The sequence below is a fragment of the Amblyomma mixtum genome, chromosome 3 (genome assembly GCF_055824585.1).
Source record: "Amblyomma mixtum isolate Tamu chromosome 3, ASM5582458v1, whole genome shotgun sequence".
Classification (NCBI taxonomy): Eukaryota; Metazoa; Arthropoda; class Arachnida; order Ixodida; family Ixodidae; genus Amblyomma; species Amblyomma mixtum.
This window is the reverse complement of record NC_143014.1, coordinates 165674784-165695692: the sequence shown is the minus strand read 5'-3', so window position 1 is coordinate 165695692 and position 20909 is coordinate 165674784. Positions and strand designations below refer to the sequence as shown.

Here is a 20909-nt window from a genome sequence, read left to right as displayed (position 1 = left end):
TTTAAATGTCTGAAATAGCCACATTATTGCGAAGAGAAAAGAGGAATCAGTGCCGTTACGGTTAAGCAATTTCCAAACAACTACACCTCCCACACCATGAGAATAAGTCACGACACCACCCTCGAAAAAAAAAATAATTATCTAATGAAATAAAATTCTGTTTACCACCCTGATTTGTCAGGAAACCTATTTTGATGTCATCAAGAGGTGTAAAAGTCAACAAACCATTTGTAATTTTTGCAAGCAATGTTTCACTTTGAACAGTGAGACGTTCCTCTCACGAAAACATTGATAACTCGCAAATTGAGTACTGTGCCCCGTATTGGCCTCAGATTTATGCAGGTCAGCTTGTGACCTACGGAATAAGAACAATAAATTCGCGGGCAATTATCGCAAAAACAAAAACATGTCCAAAAATTGGATTTTGCTAGCATGCATAGTGAGGCAAAAGGCAGCAACACTGATTATTGCATTTTTGTACTTTTTGAATGCATGCTGTGTAACATAATATATGAACATATATAAGAACAGCTCTCCCGCCCCCGCACTCCCACTCCACGGATGCAGCGTTCCCGCTCGCTAACCGCAGAGGGGTTCGTGCTCGACGGAACAACGGGAGGGACGACAAATCATGAACACTCATGTGTTATTTATTACATTTGCAATTAATACAGAGAGCGGGCCAGCTACCTACAAAGCATCAACGAGGCGAACGTTTGTACGCGCCGACAATGGCGGCCGTTTTTTCCCGTGCGTTCCGCATTCCTGGGGCAAAGCCATCCCCGAGCATTTGCTGGGGGAGGTGAGGAGAGCGCGCGTTTGCTGCGCTCGCTTCGCTGCCTGTAACCAGAAGTCCACCGGCAAGGCACAACAGATCTCCGTGCGCCTGCCGCGGAAGGTGACGAGAGCGTGCGGCTGCAACCGCTCGTGACGGAAGAAGATGGTGGTGGTGGTGTGACATTTTTTATTCGAACATCCTTTTTGTTAGGCGTTCAGTACATCCTGGGCCAAAGCGACGAGAGCACGTTGCAGTCTCAGATCCAGGGAGGCGAGCCAGATGGGCCACGGTGGGGGTGGGGGGAAAGGATAGACGGGGGACTGGAAGGCTGCGTGGCACTGTGTAAGGCAGTGTTCTATGTCTGCATATGTGTGTGGACAGTTAGGGCACTGAGGTGTGGAAGTGTACCGGTATAGGTAAAGTTTGGCTGGTGTATGTAGGAGATTAAACTGTATTCGGCGAATAATGCGAGCTTCACGGGTCGATAAGGATGGGTGCGGTGGTGGTAAATCAGCTAAATCCAATTTTTGCTGCGCGTAGTATTCGTCGACAGTGCGTTTGTAAGCCCTGACCGCCTGCTCCGTCGGTGGGCTCGTCCATGGGATCCCCGGCGCCCGGTGTATAGTTTCGCAGGCAAGCTGGTGAGCCAGCTCATTGCCGGGGATGCCCATGTGACCAGGGATCCACCGAAGGGTCACCGGTCGTGGGCTTAATTCTAAGAGGGCGGCATCTAAGGCCGATCGAGTAGGGAAAGGGAGGGCTCTTTCATGGAAGGCACGCAGAGCTGCCTGCGAGTCTGTATAGACAACGTATTGGGGGGCGGGGGGTAGGGTGGCAAAGTGTGTGATGGCATCGGCGATCCCGTGTATTTCTAGGGCGAGCGTGGAGGGTGGGGAGGTGTATGGACCGGTTGTGTGAGTGCTGGTTGTAGAGAGGGAAGGGTGGAGGAAGACGGCTGGTGTGGAGGCCGCGGTTTCCGTGAGACAGGCGTCTGTGTAGGCCACCGCCGCAGCGTCCAAAGGTGGCTTGTGGTTGTATGCGTATGCCTGGCGGCGGCCTGCGTGTGTGTGTGCGGACATGCTGCGTGGAATGGGTGCGAGGCGGAGGTTAGGGGGATAGATCGGAGACTGCGGTGGGTCTGGGAAAGAGATGGGTGTGTAGGGAGTCTGGGAAAGCATCCACCGTCCAGCTGGTGTACTGTACAGGTGGATGATTTGTCTCTCCCAGTGCAGGTTAAGGAGGGCTTGAAGAGGGTGGAAGAGGCCTGTTCTGTACAGGGTGTCTGTAGAAGCCTGAGGGGGGAGTCCTAGTGTTGCTTTATATAGTGTATTGAGGGACCGGGTTAGTTTGTCTTGTTGTGTACTTGTAAGTGGGCACTAAGGTATGTAGTACAGGAATTTGTTCAGAGCCAGCGCTTGAGCAAGGCGGCTGGCGTGTGTCTCGGAGAGGCCGGCATGTTTTAAAACTACGCGGCGCAGTAAGTGTGTTACTGAGTGGCATGTGCGTATGGACTGATTGATGGCAGAGGTTAAAGTGTTGTAGTTGAGTGGCATACCCAGGATGCGACAAGATTCGACGCGGGGGATGCGCTGTCCGGCAAGGGTGAGGGAGATGGAGGGGTTCATCATCCGTTGATATTTACTGCGTGTTATGAGTAAAAGTTCTGATTTCTCCGGAGCGGGTTGCAGGCCCGCTTGGGAGAGGTGTGAGGAAATGGTGTTAAGTGCATGTTGGAGTGTGGTTTGGACCTCTCCCGGTGAGCCAGCGGTGGCCCACAAGGTGAGATCGTCTGCATAGAAAACGAAATGAAGGTTGGGAATATCGGCTAAGGCCCGGGCGAGTGGGACCATGCCTAGGTTAAAGAGGATGGGAGAGAGGACGGCACCTTGTGGAGTGCCACGAGTGAGTGGGATTGGGTTAGACAGTTTGTCGAGGTAGCGAATACCGGCAGAGCGGTGGGAGAGGAAAGCTCTTATGTAATTGTGCATGCTGTGTCCGCACTGCGTATCAGCTAGTATGGTGAGGATGTGGTCGTGTGATATGTAGTCGAAAGCCTTGCGTATGTCAACAGTTACTAAGGCTTTGACCTGCGCAGCGTCTGAGGCATTTGAGTTAAAGAAAGTGTGTTGAAGGAGTAGGAAAAGGTCTTCGGTGGATAGTGCTCGGCGAAATCCAATGAGGGTGTGGGGGAGATAGTCGGTGGCTTGAAGATGGGAAGTGAGGCGGGCAAGCACCATGTGCTCCATGAGCTTGCCCGCGCCGGAGGTAAGGGAAATAGGACGGAGGTTATTGATGCTGGAGGGTTTATTGGGTTTCGGTATGAATGAGACCAGGGACGATGTCCAGTCCACTGGCAGGGTGCCAGAGGTCCAGGCGTCGTTGATGACATTAAGAAGAAATTTGTTGGCCTCAGGGGGAAGGTTCTTGAGAGTTTTGTATGTGATTTTGTCTGCACCGGGGGCAGAGTGTGTGTTACAGCGCGTAAGTGCTGTGTCAAGTTCTGTGTGCGTGAAGGGGATGTCTAGTGCGGGAAGGGCTGGACCATGATATGGTGAGTTTAAAGAGGATTGTGAGGGTGGGAAATAAAGTTGTTGGAGGTCAGTGAAAACCTCTGTTGGAGTATGGGAGGCGAAGAGGCGTTCAAGAGTGGGTGTGGGATGAGGTTGAGGTCCGAGAAGGGAGCGGAGAAGGTACCAGGATGATTTTTGATGTGCTTAATCTCATCATCGGATGAGCTTAATCGGATCAGCTTAATCTCATCCGCCCGGGACTCTCTCGCCGGCGCCTAGCGGATGCAGACCGCCTCGCATCGAGCTCCCTCTCATCTACCCCAACTGGCTGGAATTTTTGCCTGTCGCCCCAAAATATCTTCAACATCCTTCCCGGCAAGTTCGCAGCTTTCACCCAATACTAATACTTACGGAATCTGACCTTTTTTCACCACGGAGCGCTCTTTTGAAAGTATGAAGCGTCAGACGCCACGGTAAGCCTACCACCGACGCCGCGTCCGCCACGCCACAACCTATGCAGGTGATGGAACTCGCCGAAGACGGCGTTGCGCCGGTCACGTTTCCAGCTTCACCACAAGCCTTGCCTACTCCTGCATTGCTGCCCAAGATGACTCCACTTCAAGACGTTGATGACCCTACCCCATTCACCACGGTTATGCACGGCCGTAAAACCCGCAAGCTTCCCGAGACACCCCGCCATCGACACACGCTCATCTCGATTGGCTTTCATCTCCTTGCCTCACTCATAGCTGCACCGGTGAGTCATATCTTCCACCTTATCACGACTGCCGCACACCTCGCTGACCACGCACGTGCCGAAATTACTGTCCACACCCGTTTGGACCAAAGGCTTATAATTCTTCGGACTAACTCCAACGACACTGCGAAACGCCTTCTCGGCGTTTCATCAGTCTCCAGCGTCTCAGCGGTCTTCGGCGGCTCATCGGGCCCCGGCGTCTCATCGGAAACCGGCGTCTCATCGCTTCCGAGTTCCACTACTCACCATCTAACCCCGTACGAACTCACCCCCGCAAACTCAGCCCGCGGAATATTCCAGATCGACCGCAGCGGGCTCACCCACTCCCAACTCCTGGCTGGCATCTCTTCCCGGACCCACACTATTATCGGTGTACGAATGATGGGATCCACAAACACTGTCCTGGTTACGTTTGAGGGCCGCACCGTCCCACGAACTATCTACTTCGAACAAATAGCGTACCGCTGCTACCCACACCGTCCCCGGGCATTGTGCTGCCTTCGCTGCCTTCAGTATGGGCACAGACAGTTCCAATGCCCTTCCACCCAAGCCCTCTGTCCTACCTGTACGACCACCCTTGTCCACCCGAACGCTGCCCATCCCTGTGCGCCCTGGTGCTTGCACTGCCAAAAGGACCACGTTACCTTCGCCGACACCTGCCCGGTCCGCAAGCAGCAGGATCAAGCCCGAGCACAGCCGTCTGCAAAGGCGAAACCCCGTGACCCACCACCAAGCCATCTGTCGGGCAACAGCCCTGAAACTCCCGCAACCACTCCAAACCACTCCCCTGGCAGGCATCTTCCCTTCACCATTCACACTGCCACCACCAAGACCTATGCAGATATCCTGCAAGGACCTCCACGGCCACCAGCACAATGCTCCCTGACGCCCAACACTGCCGCACCAAGCCGACTCCAAGAACCTACTTCCACCCGGAGCCCATCCTCCAGTACGGATGCCGCCAGTGTCCTGAGCCAAGAACCACCAGCCTCGCTCGCGACAGCATTCAGGTGGGCCACTTCCCACTCCCTCAACTCCCCAACCCGCACCAGCACACTCCGTTACCCCCCCACAACAACTCGATAAGCCCGATACCCTAGCCCAGCTTCAACTTAACATGCAGGCCCTTGAGACACGCATGAACCACCTCGCCTCCCTCTTTGACACCATACCACAACGCCAAGAGGCCCTGGAACAACAAATACAGGCACAGACGCTGCAGATAACTCAACTCACAGCTCTGGTCACTACACTCTCCAACGCCGCCGCCAAGCAGGCGGAATTCATAGAACAAATTCAGCACACACTTACAGCCCTCTCCTCTCCATCTGACTCCCCACTCCTTAAAAAGAAAAAGCCCTGTGGCCGTCCTCAAAGCCCCCACCCAGAGGACATATCAGACTATGGCACGCCCCCCATTCCATAGCTTTCTCCAGTGGAACTGCCGATGCACCCGCACGGCACGTACGCCCCTTTCCCAGCATCTCCTCACCCTTCCACCCCCCCCCCCCCCCTCTGGTCTCCTACTCCAGGAAACCAGAGGCGAACGCACCCTCCCTGGATACAAAGCGATTCATGCGAGTTCTACGGATCCAACACCGCTGGTCTCAACATATATCCGAAGAGACCTCAAATTCTCAGTCCTCCAAATTCCTGATATACTCGCACAGCTTCTAGTTGCCGTCGAGCTCTTCCTTGCACCTACATCCCCTCCCACCATTCTCGTTAACTTCTACAACCCCCCCCAAACAGCATTCCCTTCTACCCCACCTTTTCGACTTCCTCCAAACCATCACTTCCCCGCTCCTTGTGGCAGGCGACTTCAACGCACCACACACACAGTGGGGCTACACAACCACACAAAAAGCAGGGCGTTTGCTCCACGATCATATATACTCTCGACACTACTCTTTGCTGAATGACTTTTTACGCCCCACTAGACAGGGTTCCTCCTATCACAGAGACACCACACCCGACCTGACCTTCGCTCTATGCATTCCACATGTTACTTGGCACAATACTGACACATACCTACTTAGCGACTATTCCATCCTTGTCATCAACATACCCACACAACACCCCCGACGCAGAGCGAAGGTGCGACACACTTCGTGGTCAGACTTTCGCCGGTTCTTACCCCCACCCCCATCTAACCCCTCCGACTACGCTTCATGGGTCGATGATCTCAGAAACACCCAGTCACGGGCAACACGTGAAATTTCTAATCCTACTCCCCGTGACAACCCTGATCCTCACCTTCTACGATTGTGGAAGCGGACAAAACGTCTCCAACGCAGATTTGCTACACAACCACACAACACACAGCTCCGCGACAGAATACAATCAATCCGCAACGACATTATCTCCCACTGCAAGACACTCGACACCGAACACTGGGCACGAACATGCGACCGCTTAGACGGAAGAAGAAGACTTTATTTCCACCGTGTACAGTACACAGATGGAGGACGACGGAAAAAAGCCGTCAATAGGCGGCTTGACGAGTCCGTCGCCCCAATTAATGAGCAGCGTTTGGTCAACAGCAATCAATTCATACAGTCAAACAAAAGAAAATGAAAGCATTTGATCAGTGCAGAACAGAAGCAAAACAAAGTGGTCTGAAAAATGAAATCCCAGGATAAGTAAAATCAGTTATTCGTCCTCAGTAAACATAGAGCGAAGCTTAGCAGTGGAGCAAATAAGTAAATCAAAGTTAGTAGACAGATAATGGTTTAACAGTGATGGTAAAGAATAACATACGCGTTCTATGCCAGAGTTCAAACGGGGTGCAACGATTTTCCAACATTCTCCATGTCTTGTAGCATAATATTGTTCATTCTTTTCTAAATATGCCAGAGTACCAAGGTTATGTATGTTATATCTTACTTCATATTTAAATCTAGTACTCAGACGGTAGAGATATAGTTTATGAGCCGTAATGACATGCGCTCTATGAAAAAAACCTGCAGTTGTTGCATTATAACCAGCGTTGTACACATGACGTAGGTATCGCTTCTGCATGACATAAATTTTTTGTAGATTAGAGAATGTAGTTGTACCCCAGACAAGTTGGCAATAGTTAACATGTGAATAAAAGAGTGAATTATAAATCTATAGTTTAAGTTTTGTAGAAAGAATGTATCTGAGACGACCAATTACTCCAGTTATCCGAGCTAAATTCGTCACTAGTAAGTTCACATGAGTTTCCCAGGGCATGTGAGCAGTAAATGTCACACCAAGGCTTTTGAAATGGTCAACACTGTCAACAGGACGAGAGTTAAAGATAATATCGGCATGAGGAAGGAGTGACTTATTCTTTGCCCTAAAGATAACCGCTTTTGTTTTATTTGCGTTAATTACCATAGAATTATAGGAGGACCATTGTTGTAGTTGAACTAGTGTGTCATTGCAACTAGAGATAAGTTGATCGATATTATTACCAGAGAAAAATATGCTGGTATCGTCTGCGTATATGATAAATTTGGCATCCTGGTTAATATTAACAATGTCATTTATATAAAGGTTAAAGAGCAAAGGCCCCAATATGCTGCCTTGTGGGACACCACAAGCCAATGGTAGGACGTGTGATCGAGAGTTATTAATTTGTACTACTTGTCGTCGGTGGGACAAATATGACCGTAGTAAATGTAACGCACATCCACGTACACCGTAAATATTCAACTTATTCAATAAAACTTCATGACTGACCAAGTCAAAAGCCTTGGAGAAGTCAACAAATAAGCCAACCACGATTTTCTTGTTCTCAAATTGTGTTAAAATATATTATTTTTGGTGAAGCAAGGCTAATTCAGTTGACATATTCTTCCGGAAACCAAATTGGTAAGGTGTTAATACATTAGAGGTTTCGATGAAATTCAAAACCCTGCAATGAATTATTTTCTCGAAAGCCTTTGAAAAAATCGGCAATATAGATACAGGCCGATAATTGCCCAATTCGTTTCGATTCCTCTTTTTAAAGAGCACTACTACTTTGGCAACCTGCAACTTTACTGGGAATATAGACGTAGTTAAACACATATTAAAAATATTCGCAAGAACTGGTGCAATTACATCTGCGACGTATTTGACGGGTTTCATTTGAATTTCATCGATATCCCTACTACTGCTGTTGTTTAAACTTCTAATTGTTGAAATCACTTCCTGCACTGTGACTGGCTGTAGAAATAAAGTTCTATCATTCCTCCTGTTCATATATTGACATGAGTTGTGGGAACTACCTTTGTGTACTCATATTTGTAAAAAAAGTGTTGAAAGCATCAGCCAGTTCCGCCCCTTGCAAGTCCTTGCCCTGAATAGTAAGTTTGAACATGTAGCTCCTGCTATTACCACGACGTATGCGGAGCATAACTGCCTGTGTAATTTTCGTCCGTTTGTTTTCCCTATATTTCAAAATGCACGGATCATAGAAATGCACGTACATCACCATGCCTCGTTGTGTTTTTCTTCTATGTATAAATATGACCATGGCCATACTTTCTTGTCCCCCCCCCCTTATGTAATGCCCAAACCAGGGCCCTTAAGGGATAATAAATGATGATGATGACGTAGTAACTTATTTAGTTTGTCCCAAAGCAGTGCGCTCGGTGCATTTTTGACATCCACAAAAAATGAGAAGTAATCTTTGCGCGCAATGCACAATTTCTTGGTTAGTTTGTTTCGATATTGTTTGAAAATCGTCAAGTCATCAAGATTACGCGTGCGAAGAAATTTTCTGAACAGCCTGTCTTTTGTTCTCATTTGTTGGTAGAGTTCGTATGTTACCCATGGTTTTCGAATTTTCCTATTTCTTTGGCGCTTTTTTACAGGAAAGTGAACTTGGTAAAAACCTTTAAAGATATCTAAAAATTCATGATAAGCATTGTCAGCATCGACCAAAGTCAGCACCTTTCGCCAGTCTACTTGAATCAATTCTGTTCTGAATGCATCGAGAGCCGCGTTAGTTACTGGCTGGTAAAGGTTTTCAGCAGGCGGATGTTTAGGAATGCTGGCAACATCTAGGCAAAAAACACCGGAAGATGATCACTAATAGAACATGCTAATGCACCAGCTTTTACATCCGATAATACAAAATTTGTTATGAAGACATCCAATACTGACTGGCAATCAGTTGTTATTCTTGTTGGATTATTTATAACATTTTTAAACCCGTTTGACAGCAGAATATTGGTAAAATTCGTACAAACAGGAGTATCAATACCCATATCAATGTTGTAATCACCTGCAGCTACCAACATGCACCTGCTTTCCACAACAAACGAAAGAAAGCTTTCATAAAATTCAAGAAATGTTGGAACATGCCCACTTGGCGGCCGATAACAAACCGAATACAGTACTTTATCCGCAAATAAAGATAGAACTTCGTAATCGGGAGTTACAATACTGAAAGCGTCTACAAGTTCGCAGTCCATTTGTTCTAAAGTTAGAACTGCAACACCACCACCGCAACCACAAGGTCGGTTGAGATAATGTGTATTATAGCCTTCCATTCTAAAAACGTCACTCTCATTTTTGCTCCATGTTTCACTGAACATGATAACTGAAAAATTGAAAGAAAATTGGCTAAAGAATTCATCTAACAGAAGTGCTTTGTTTCGGACAGATCTGGCGTTTAAATGCACAGATTTCAACGCATGACGTCCCAAATGAGATACCACATTGTTCTAGTCATCTGGTGAACAGAAATCGTGTTCATCCATCTCTAGCTTCTCTGTTCAGGAATGATACTGGCTGGTCGCATCATTTGGGCAGAAGGCGGTCGAGGTCATCACGGCTTCTAACGTGAATTGCGTTTGCACCATCAGACATTCTCAAAAGAGCCTTTCCATGCGTATGCCACACGTATTTAAAACCAGCTTCTTTGGCCCAATTCTTTGTTGCTTGTAGCAGGTCTCTGTTGTGACGGGTCAAGTTTTCCTGGATGAAGATGCGTGGATGGCTATCATTTAGCTTGCTCTTTTTACTTAACCAAGATTCCCTTGTCGACTGCCTTGTGAAACGGACGATTATTCCGGGAATTTTGTCTTTCTGTGCGGGTAGCCTGTGTACCGAGGCAATGTCATGCTCGACCAAATGTGGCGTTTCCAGCTGGTCTGCAACTCCGTTTAGCACATTATGCAAGTTTTCACCTTGCACGAGAGGCACCGCATGGATTTCTAAATTAAGCTGCCTATTTCGAAATTCAAGTTCGTTCACTTCCCGCCGAAGCTGAGCCTGAGCAGATTGGTTCTCATCCTCCTTCATCTCCAGTTCCTGTACTTGCTTTCTAAGTACCTTAATTTCATTTTCCTGCACGCAAATCGTTTTTTTTTTCAGTTCCTCAAAAATGTCAGACATGTGCGTAACAGACTCCTCCATAGTTTCTACTCGAGCGGCGAGGGAAGGTAGGCATTCTAGCTTTAGATTAATAGATCCAAGGATAGCTTTTATATCCATGTCAGTCTTGTTTTCATCAGTGCTGCTACCACCTTGTACCGAGCTCCAGCAATTTTGGCATCGCCATGTTTTCTTTGCAGCTTCGGATTTTCCTTTGAATGACTTTTCAGCTATTCCCGCGCATTTTCCAAAATGGTATTCGTGCACACACTCAGAACAAGCTACACGCCCCTCATTTTCATGGAATGCTTCATCACAAGTGAAGCAGACATGGGACATTGTTTCCACTACAGCAGAAAACCACAATAAACCCTGCAATACAGCAAAATATACAAGTCTTTGGCAGCGACAGCAGCACAAGCACCACTACGCGTACATTAAATAGGGGAACAAACTAACCTGCACAGTTGAAATAGCAGATCAAGAGATGTTCGCTGGATGCTGCCGTCGCTGCCAAATGACTGCCTCCCCGTGTGCTCTTGATTTATCCGTCTTGGATTCCTTCGTCAGGCGCGCAAGCGCAGTAGGGGCGTGCGGCGGTGATTGCTCCGGTGATCACGGCGGTGACGGTGTACGCAGTAGGGGCCTGGGCGTCACACAGCTCTCGGGAGTGGCCGGTTCCCGCTGGCCGGATCCCGAAGAGACTCTCACCGGCTCCGCGTAGCCTTTGAGGTGGCGTTCCCGTCTCTTCTTCCGCTTCTCCCATGAGGGAGACTTCCCTCCTCGCCCAGCAGGTACTGTCTTGACGCACGATGATGATGATGATGGTGGTAGTCCCCGTCTAAAACGAATGGGGGAAACGGGTTTTCCACAAACTGTAAGGCAACTGTGAAATATTGTAGGGTGCATTTATGAGTATATTCATGGGAATGGTATTAATCTTCCGATGTGTAGCAATATTTTGCTTTTATAGTTTGCCTTGCGCTCGTACTGCGTAGATAAAACTGCGATAATCAATGGGGTACGTTATTGACAATCAATTGCAGAAAACTACAAGCGTCCCGAGGAGGGATCTGTGGATATATTTATTGTTATTGTGCAATCTTACTATATACAAATAAACTGCGTTCGTAAACAACTTCCTGTCGAAAAAATGCGCTTTTTCAGAATTTCCGGCTATGCGTGAAGGCAAAAGCTCTTGCACTAAAACCTGTTTCAAGTACGAAAATTCGAGAGCTTCGAAGGGATCAGCGGCTTCGCTCTTTCCCACAGGTAATTTGAAATAGAGTTGTGCGCATTTTGCGCGGCTAAGGATCATGTGAAAATCGAGTGCCAGACGACGGTTTCTTTCGATGACAAGAAAAGCGTCGTCCCACAGTCTGGTCGATGCTTCCGCTGTTATTGCAAAGGACACACTTTGAAGCAAGGTCACAACAAAAGAGTAAAGTGCAAAAAATGGACTAAAAGACACTTAACTCACATGTGTGATTCTGCTAGGAAGCGCGCTAACAGCGCAGATACCGCTATTTCACTTCGCGACAGGGAGGAACAACGGCAAAGCCCTCACTGTGCTTCGCCAAACAACCCATATGCGTGCAAAGGCCAACAGTCATACAGCGGAGAGCAAGTGTGATATGAGACACCAAAGCCTGCAGACGTGGTTTATAAGTTTCTTCTGTCGTGCGGGACTGTGTTGTTGGTCAGACTGGTAGGTGCTACAATGAACGTGCTATGGAACATGCAAGATCTGTCGAGAACAGTTCTCTGAGAAACCTGCCGCAGCATTGTAAACCCTGGGGGCCGAGAGGATGCACTCCCTCTTTTCATGAGTCCGTATTCCTGGCTAGAAAAAATGACGAACTAATAAGAGAACAAGCTGCCGGGCTAGTTTGTGATGCATGCTGTGAAGAAGTCAGCGCAAAAAACGGACGAGGGACACAAGAGAGGACGCATAAGGCATTCACGAGCGCTGAATGTCACGAAGCGCTCGTGAATGTCGTATGTTTCGTCTCTTCTGTCCCATATCCGTATTTTGAGCTGACTTCTTCACAGCATGCATCGCCAGAGAAGACTTGAAAGCAGCGGTGATTGCGAATCACAAGAATTCCTGCATTAGCACTCCGTCCCTCACACTGTCTGATAAAGAATTCAGTTACCTTGGACAATTCTATCGTTTTTAAATACCCTTTACCATACAGGACATAATCATTTGCCCATTTGGAGGATCCGGAATTATTACTGAGCAAAACCGAAAGCGTGTACGTACCTGGTTGAGTAGCCAACATAACCGAAAGAAGAACTTCATCGATGATCTAGCGATACCCAAGAGCTGTTGTGATCAGCTGATTTTTTTTTTAGAAAAGATTGGTTTGGTTTGGTTTATGGGGTTTAACGTCCCAAAGCGACTAAGGCTATGAGAGACGCCGTAGTGAAGGGCTCCGGAAATTTCGACCACCTGGGGTTCTTTAACGTGCACTGACATCGCACAGTACACGGGCCTCTAGAATTTCTCCTCCAAAGAAATTCAACCGCCGCGGCCGGGATCGAACCCGCGTCTTTCGGGTCAGCAGCCGAGTTTAGAAAAGATAATTCAAGCAGTTAAAGCAACGAGAACAGAGCTTGCAGAAATAATTGTACCACCAGTGGTTTAGCGAGAAAAAGGATAGAGATCTTTATTGAATCTGATTCTTATTGAATTCTCGCATCTACAGACGCGCGGAAATTGCCAGACTCATGAGCGGCACTCAAAACAAAATTCCGCTGCACACTGCACGGGCCTATACCTTCAGCAGTTCGTCTGCAAGAAAAGCTCCCATACTATGCTCCATGTTATGCATACAACAATAAACACCACATGCTTGATTAACGTCGCAAGGCTCCTTTCACATCTGTGCCTAACTTCGTGAATTTTTATGGTAAGACTTTTTTACGTAACGGGTGGCACCTTCTACTCCCATGCCTACGTTCATACCAGGAGCCCGCCACAAGGATTGGTTCTCTCTCCACTGCTTTTTAATGTATTGGTTGGAGATGTACGTATTCACAGAATACAATAGTTTTTTTATATATATACGCAGGTGACAGTTTTCATCGCATCGGCAGGGATATTCATGCAATGTATCTCTCACTGCAGGTTACCTAAACACTCTAGAGGTACGACTGGACAAGACTGACTTAGGCTTACATGTGAACAAAAAAGGCACGTTTGTGTTTCCAACAGACAGCCCGTTATACATCTCTTTCACCTGTCGTTCCGACCCAATTCCACAGGCGGAGTCTGTGAGATATCTGGATGTCACCTACGACACTAGCTTGTACTGGCGGCATCGCATTCGAAATAATGCTTTAAAATGCGCACGTGCTCTTGGCGGGCTGACATGAATAGACACTGAAAAACTTTGTAAGGTCGAGACACTCCGTTTTTTATAAGGCCTACACAAGGCCCGTACCTAAATTCGCAGTCTTATTCTACTCTTTGGCAGTCCAAATTAAAACCTACAACTCTTAATGCGGATTCGCACTGGAGATTCAAGGAGGTCGTGCGACATGTTTAAATCGATATGTTACGCTCCCTCCCCGCGTTACTGGTGCTTCGGAAACCTTGACTAATTGACTACAATCTGTCGCGCGACGCTTGCGACTCGCCAGTGTGAATCCGTCTTTAAGACGCGTTCACACTAGTCGGTCGCGAAGGTGACGCGACTTGCTCCGGTCGACTCGCGACGGGCGCCGAGTGACATCCATTGTTCACACAGGCGAGTCGAGTTTGAGACTGGCTTCCCGAGACCTCTCCCTCCGAACGAGAGTTGGCGGGGTAGGAGAGGCGCCGCTAGTGTGCCCTCTTTGCCTTCAGCTCCCACATGACGGTGCGAGCGAAAGAAGTAGTGACCATTCTCAACCGTAAGGCGGCTTTGAAAGCCTGCAGAAAGCTGTAGTGCACCAACGACGAAGCTAGCGATGCCTGTGTATGCGCCCGTGCTCGCGGTGGCGGCTAGTAGCCAGCCACGTGAGTATCTTCAGAAGCAGCGGGGTGCGCATGACGGAAGGAGCTACCGAAAGCCAACTTCCTCCTTCTGGCTGCCGTGACATGTTCGTCTCACCATGTAAGTACTTTCATTACCACTTGTGGAGAACAGGCCAATGACACATACGCGTCAGCTAACGACGCGTAATGAGAGTAACCCAATCACGAAAGAGCATATCATTAATGAGTTTAAATTTAATTAGGCGGTTTAACCCCCCAAAACGACTCAGGATATGAGGGATGCCGTAGTGAAGGGCTCCGGAAATTTCGACCGCCTGGGGTTCATTAACGTGCACTGACATCGCACAGTACATGGGCCTCTAGAATTTCCCCGTCATCGAAATTCCACGGCCGCGGCCGAGATTTAACCCACGTCTTTCGGGTCAGCAGCCGAGCAGCATAACCACTGAGCCACCGCGGCGGCCGCGTATCGTTAATCGTCAGTCAAGGAAACTTACTCGCAGTAAACGGCCCGATATCACAAAGGCAGCATGCATGTAAATACACGCAGGACCTATTGTCTGTATAAATGCTCACGGGAACTCTGATATCGTTTCCATGTTTCATCTTTTTTGTTTTATAGCGGCACATGACACTGATGTGCCGCTTAATCATGAGAATGACAAGAAATTTTACCACGTTGTTGATTGCCCCTGCGGAAAACTTTATGACAGAGACAGGCAAATCTCGTCAAATGTAGAAAAGCAAAAGGTGCAATGCGGCCGCCGAAGCCTATTTGAACATGGACGCCTAGAACGGGTGCGCTCGTGGGCGGCTGCCGCGCGCCATGGCTTGAATTTCCCGGCGGAGCAAGAACCCGCTTATTTTAGGTCACTTGTAGTGGTGTCATAACCAGCAAAGCCGCGGATCGGCTGAGGAGTCCTGCGACATAATGTTTTGTCGGAAGGAATCGGCCAGCGAGCGACTGCCTCAAAAGGGTCGCTGGCGGTTTCGAGGCTCCCACTCCATGACGAATAGGCTCAATGAATTCGCGCGACCTCCGCGACTCGCTAGTGTTAACGCGACTTTACTGCTATTGGAAAGGCGCGCCCTGAGTCTCTGCGTCGGACTTCCAAAGCCGGTTTCTAACGCCGTGAGCCCGTATGCCTTAAAAGGCAACTGCACTACTTTTTGAGAATTTCGCTATTTTCAAGGGTTCAAATCTATAGAAGCTGTAGATAAAGCGTAGCAAGTTTTTTTGCTCTAGCGTTTAAAATAGTTACGTAATGGACAATTACATTTTGCGCTTCGTCTGAAAGCACTAAAGAAGTGCGGGGAAGTTTTGTGTGGCGTCACGGAAGGTATGATTTCAAATTACCGCTGCCTTCAGCCACTTCCTGCCGTGCCTCATTGGATGCTGCCAAACAACGTCCGGCGGGCTTTGGCTTCGATGGCGTTCGCTTTTTGCCTTCAAAGCATGTGTTTGTGTGTTGGAAATTACCTATACCTCCGATGACTCATCAAGCTCTCCCCACTTGGCGTTGTGCGCTGCGGAGAAGGTTGTAGGCCGTTGCGATTTTAATTGGTGATTACATCACAATTTCAAATGCCAGCCCGAAAGGACTTCGCATGCCTTACCTGCAAGTGTCACGCATTCGACCCTTTTAAGGAGTGGCCCTTTCAATTCCGCTTACAGCTTACTCTCAGAACTTTCCTACGGTCTTTTGAGCCAGCCCCCCGTGTGACTAAGACCATTTTTTTCTCACAGCTGCCTCTCTTTTTCACCTTCGAGATTTCAGCTTGCTCAGGTGGCGTTTACATAGAACCTCTTATCAAACTTAGATGTCAAGCTCAGTTTGCTGCACCGGATTGGTGACACGAAGGCTAAATGTGAGTCTCTTTTTTCGATATTTTCCCGTTCAATTCCCGGCCCTTACCCACTAATATGTTAAATTTCTGACGCTTGGATTGGTAGTTCGTCAAATTCGCTTGAATGTATGGAAGAAAATTGTTCTCGCAGATTCCCCTCTCTGCTTCAGTATCTTTAAAACCTCAGGGAATGCTCTTTTTAGTCTTTCTCTTCGGTTTTTGTTCCCTGCAATGTTAAAAAAAGCGTGTTTTATCCGGGCTCCATGGCATTACAGTGTTTTATCAAACGAAGTGGCTGACTTAATTGGTAAATCGGTTCTGTGAGCTGTTAGCGGCTGTTACATAGAGCATCCTTAACCTCATTCCTTTTGCAATTTCCCGTTTTCAGCGTTACCGGCATACATCTGCGCGATGGCGTAGTTTCTTGCTTAATACCGCGCGGATTACCAGCATTTAAAGTAAGTACCCTTGGAATGCACACTTTCATGTAAATCTCGGCAGTGTGAGGTGGTGAAGACTCTCCCGCAATGCAAAATTGCTCGCCTAGATTTGTATTTATGCAGATCTGTGTTCCCTCCGACAAACCTTTGCTCATCGTGTAGAGCATTACATACTCTCTTGCCGGCGGTTCGCACTTCAGAGGAGGGCGGATCTGGAGGTTCCCCTATCAAAGTTAGGGCTCCCATCGTCATTTTCCATTCTTCTCTCCTTCGGTGCGAGCGCCAGCGGTTATGTGTTGAATCCGATTCGCGAATATCTTCACGATTACATTATTGCAACCGGGAGATTCTGTTGTTAACTGTCCTCAAAGTTTTCCCAAACCCTGTCTAGCTATCCCATGTTCTTTTTTTTTATTATTCCTAATCAATTCAACGCTCTTTTCTTCTCAGTTGTTCTCTCTTTCATTTCATTGTTTTCATATACGCTTAATCCCTCCCTTATATAGCTATGAAAGTGCCTCAGTGATTGATCTTTGGCATTCATCGCGAAACAAGGGCCAATCTCCATAGTAGGTAAGTACCATGTCTGAATAGGCGCACAGCAGAAACATGAACTTTTATGAGGACGGCCCTAGAGCACCCCAGAATTCGTGCTGGCTCGCCGAAAAACACAGAATCCCTCAGCCATGGCGGTGGACCATGATGGGAGGAGGAGGAGGTTACGGTGAGAAGAAGGGCGCACAGCTTTACTGCAGTGTGCTACACCGTGCGTTGGCGGATATGAGTGCAAGCATAAGCGCCGAGTTTTCAATCTACCGGTGGGGGGCTGGGTCCCAGTTAGCACCCTTTCTCTTTTTCATTCTCTCTTCCCCTCTCCTCCGGGCATGCTCCTTGGCAAGAGGTACTTGTTTATTTATTTATTTTACTCTCAGGATACAGAGTACATTACGGAGGGAAACGGCAATTGACAGCAATATAGTAGATAAAGGAAGGTAAGGGGGCCAAGTACTGATCCTTCAGGAACCCCAGAACCAAGTGGTGCAGTAGAGGAATCAGCGTCATTAATGCTGACAAATTCAACATAAGAAGAAAGAAATCCATGGATCCAGTTAAGAACTGCAGGGTCAATGTGCAGTACACTTAGTTTATGTATTAGCAGTGGGTTATTAACTCTATCGAATGCTTTAGAAAAGTAAAAAAATATGCTGCCAGATAAAAAAGCGGAGTACAAATAGAAGTGCAAGTCCTAAGTGAACGAATGTAGTTAAATGCCACAAGAGAAAAACTTTCGGAAGCCATGCTCGGTTAAAGAGAAGAAATCGTTATCCTCCAGAAAATCAGCAAGATGTGTAAATATATGTACCGTTATTTTGCGTGCTATTGATCACAAAGATATGGGTCAATGATTAGATGCACTATGTGTATCTCCGGTTTTATGTACCGGTATGACCACAGCAGTCTTCAAGTCTTCTGTAGTACACCATGATGATACGATTGTGGGAATATGCATTTCATGCTGATAGAACTATACTCTTTAGCATTCCGTATAAATTTGCCATTTATACCAACCATTCCGCTAGAAGACGTTAGTTTCAAATCGATAATCGGTATGATGCCTTGCAAGTCGAACATGGTGGGATACATCGCGAAATGATGCCGCAGTTGGAGATCGGGGGTCGTTGAATAACATGGAGAAGAAGGAAACGACTTAAAGAAAGCATCATTCAGTACAGTAGCAGAGAGGTTGTCGGGAGCAGGTTCGCCGGTGGATGCAATAACGACAGCTTATTGGTGTTTCCAGATTTTATTATGTTCCAGAAGCGCTTTGGATTACTGTTAAGAATGTTCAGCAGGGTTACTTTAAAGAATGTTGATTTAGTAGACTTCTTTGCTCGTTAATATGCTGAAGCAGCTGTCTTGTATGCTGTCCAATGCGCAGGTTTTAATGAATACGAAGCAGTTCGAAAAAATATTTTCTTTTTGTTAGAAAATCGTTTTAGATATGTGTTATACCATGGAGCATGGCTATTGGAATACACGCGCCTGAGAGGGTTAAGACGATGAATCAGTTAAGACACTTTATTTCGGTATATACACCACTTTGTTTCTACTGAGCGCTCGAGATAACCTGTTAAGAAAATATGTAAAAAAGAGTGAGCTTTGCTACAGTCGCTAATGGTATTGGAGCGTTTCCACTATGGTGCATACGATAAATCGAACTTGAAATGCAAGATATCGAGATCGCTCAGGCTGGGCATATGTATTACGTGTGGGATGGTACCTTCAGATGATGTTAGTACAAGATACAGGCAGGCGGAGAGCTATATGCTAAACGCCCGTCTTTCCAAAGTACTGGTCGGCGAACAATGGTCTCGCCCGACGAGTGACAAATCCAGTCTTCTAAAAGAACCGATTTATACCGGATGCACAAAGAGCACTTTGCAAGGGCATAACATTGGACAACAAATGCATTTTCAATATTAAGATATTTTAAACTCTTCTTGTCTAAGAAACAATGGACCATACAAACATTGTCCCAACAAGCCAACAATTTGAAATTTAATGAAGGAATATGAGCAGTTACGGCCTATTTCAAAAATATAAACGAAGACACAAACAGGAGTTAGAGCAGAAGTAGTAATCGCGAAGCGGCAACACAGGGAATTGGAGGACGATTTTATGGGCGGGAATAATTTAAGCTCATGGACAGTGGCAGCTTGAAGAAAGCTGGTCTACTTAACTATGATGAACTTCACTGTGCTGCACATTATGCAAAGGCTATCGCACAATCCAGAATTTGTTAGTTCGCCCCGTAGACCTCTGAATTAAATCGTCCGCGATGTCACTGAGATTTATTTTGCGGGCGAGCTCTCTTTGCCCGTGAAGAATTTATGCTGCCCCCTGACCCCATCGCTCAGTCTCCAAGCCCCCCCCCCCCCCCCCCGGAAAATTTCCAAGGGGAGGGGGCTCGAGCCCTCCAGCCCCCTGCAGTAGGCGCCTATGAATACAAGTATTTTTTAATCTAGCGCAGACTTCTGAAGGAAACTAGCTGGTGCAGGTCTGAATACGGATTGAAGCATAGTTGTCTCTGGTCAGTTATTACTCAACGATTAGTGTTGATGTTGATGGTGACCGAAATATTTTTGTCCCTCATTATAGATAGCATACTTGGAGACCCAGGAACGTCGGAATGCGCATTTTCAACGCCAAGAAATTCTTTACTTTTACTGCTTGATTCCTAATACGAGTGCGCTCAACTTGAAACGGTCTGTTACGAAAACTTCTGCGTTCACCTACCAGTTTTGCCTTCCTTTAAGCAACGTCGCTTATTTGTCGCCAGCGCATCAGTGCGCTCTTTTGAAAAGTTCCGCGTCTTAGCAGTAGCAATCGGAGAGCAATAGCTCCTAGTTGCTGGCTGCAAAAGCGGAACCAACCAACCGTCTGAAATGAGAGACGGCGAGGCGTTGCCATCCCCTCGGATATTCGTTATCTCGGCGTCGAGGCGAGGAGTTGAGTTCCTCAGCTTCATATCGCAGGCCGGCGCGGAACGCAAGGTCCAAGAAACTCTGTCTCGAACAGGGCTCGCACTCGCGAGCCACTCTTTCTGCCCTCTTAACTGCGCGTGGCCCACGCATAAGCATGGGGCCTCCATTGCTCCTCGCCACGGCAGTCCTGGTCTGCGCCAGATTAGCGTTTTCCCAAGAAGCCAGTAAGTGACACGTCGCTTTCTATTTTTATTGCTCTTTTCACTTGTAGCATGTACTCGTTTACGCCGCGGTGGTTACTGTTCCACGGCGGGGCAAACAACTATGATTTTGTAGTTCGATCTATATTTTAATGAAGTCTGTTGTGAAGACTGCACTGTGGCCTGCGAATACGCTCCGCAGCTCGTTGGGAGCAGTAGGTCAAACACATTGAGCAACATAGCTCCAACTTTTTCCTCGAGTTGTCAGCCTTCTTTCGGACTGAACTATCGTGAATCCAGTCAAAATGTCAAACTCTCCGCCATGCTTCTTAAATCGGCCTTTGGCTCGAGGTCGGTTTTGCACCTCAGGAATTATGTGTTCAGTGCTTTTTGAACAGCTGGCACTTTAAAGTCGCCTACTTAATGAAAATGCGGTAGGGTTACGTGGTCCTCTCTAGATATGTACTGTTGGGCACATGCTGCCCGCGGCAGCTGAACAAATGCAAGAGATAGCAACGCATCGCTCGCAATGATGCCCTGAGCAGAGCGAAGCGTATGCCATTGCATGTGAAT

The 20909-nt window shown here is 47.5% G+C and overlaps 1 protein-coding gene across 5 annotated transcripts in view; it reads left to right on the top strand.

Moving 5' to 3' along the window:
* The window catches only part of LOC149352608 (complement receptor type 2-like), a 353632-nt gene that overhangs the window by 108011 nt on the left and 224712 nt on the right, over positions 1-20909 (top strand). For 2 of the 5 annotated variants that reach the window (XM_089581796.1, XM_089581795.1), the window contains exon 1: positions 20151-20360. The exons of the other annotated variants lie outside the window; for them this stretch is intronic. In XM_089581796.1, the coding sequence (XP_089437922.1) occupies positions 20291-20360 (70 nt within the window). In that variant the 5' untranslated portion in view covers positions 20151-20290. Of the gene's footprint in view, positions 1-20150; positions 20361-20909 lie in introns of those variants that run through there. 5 annotated transcript variants of the gene reach the window in all.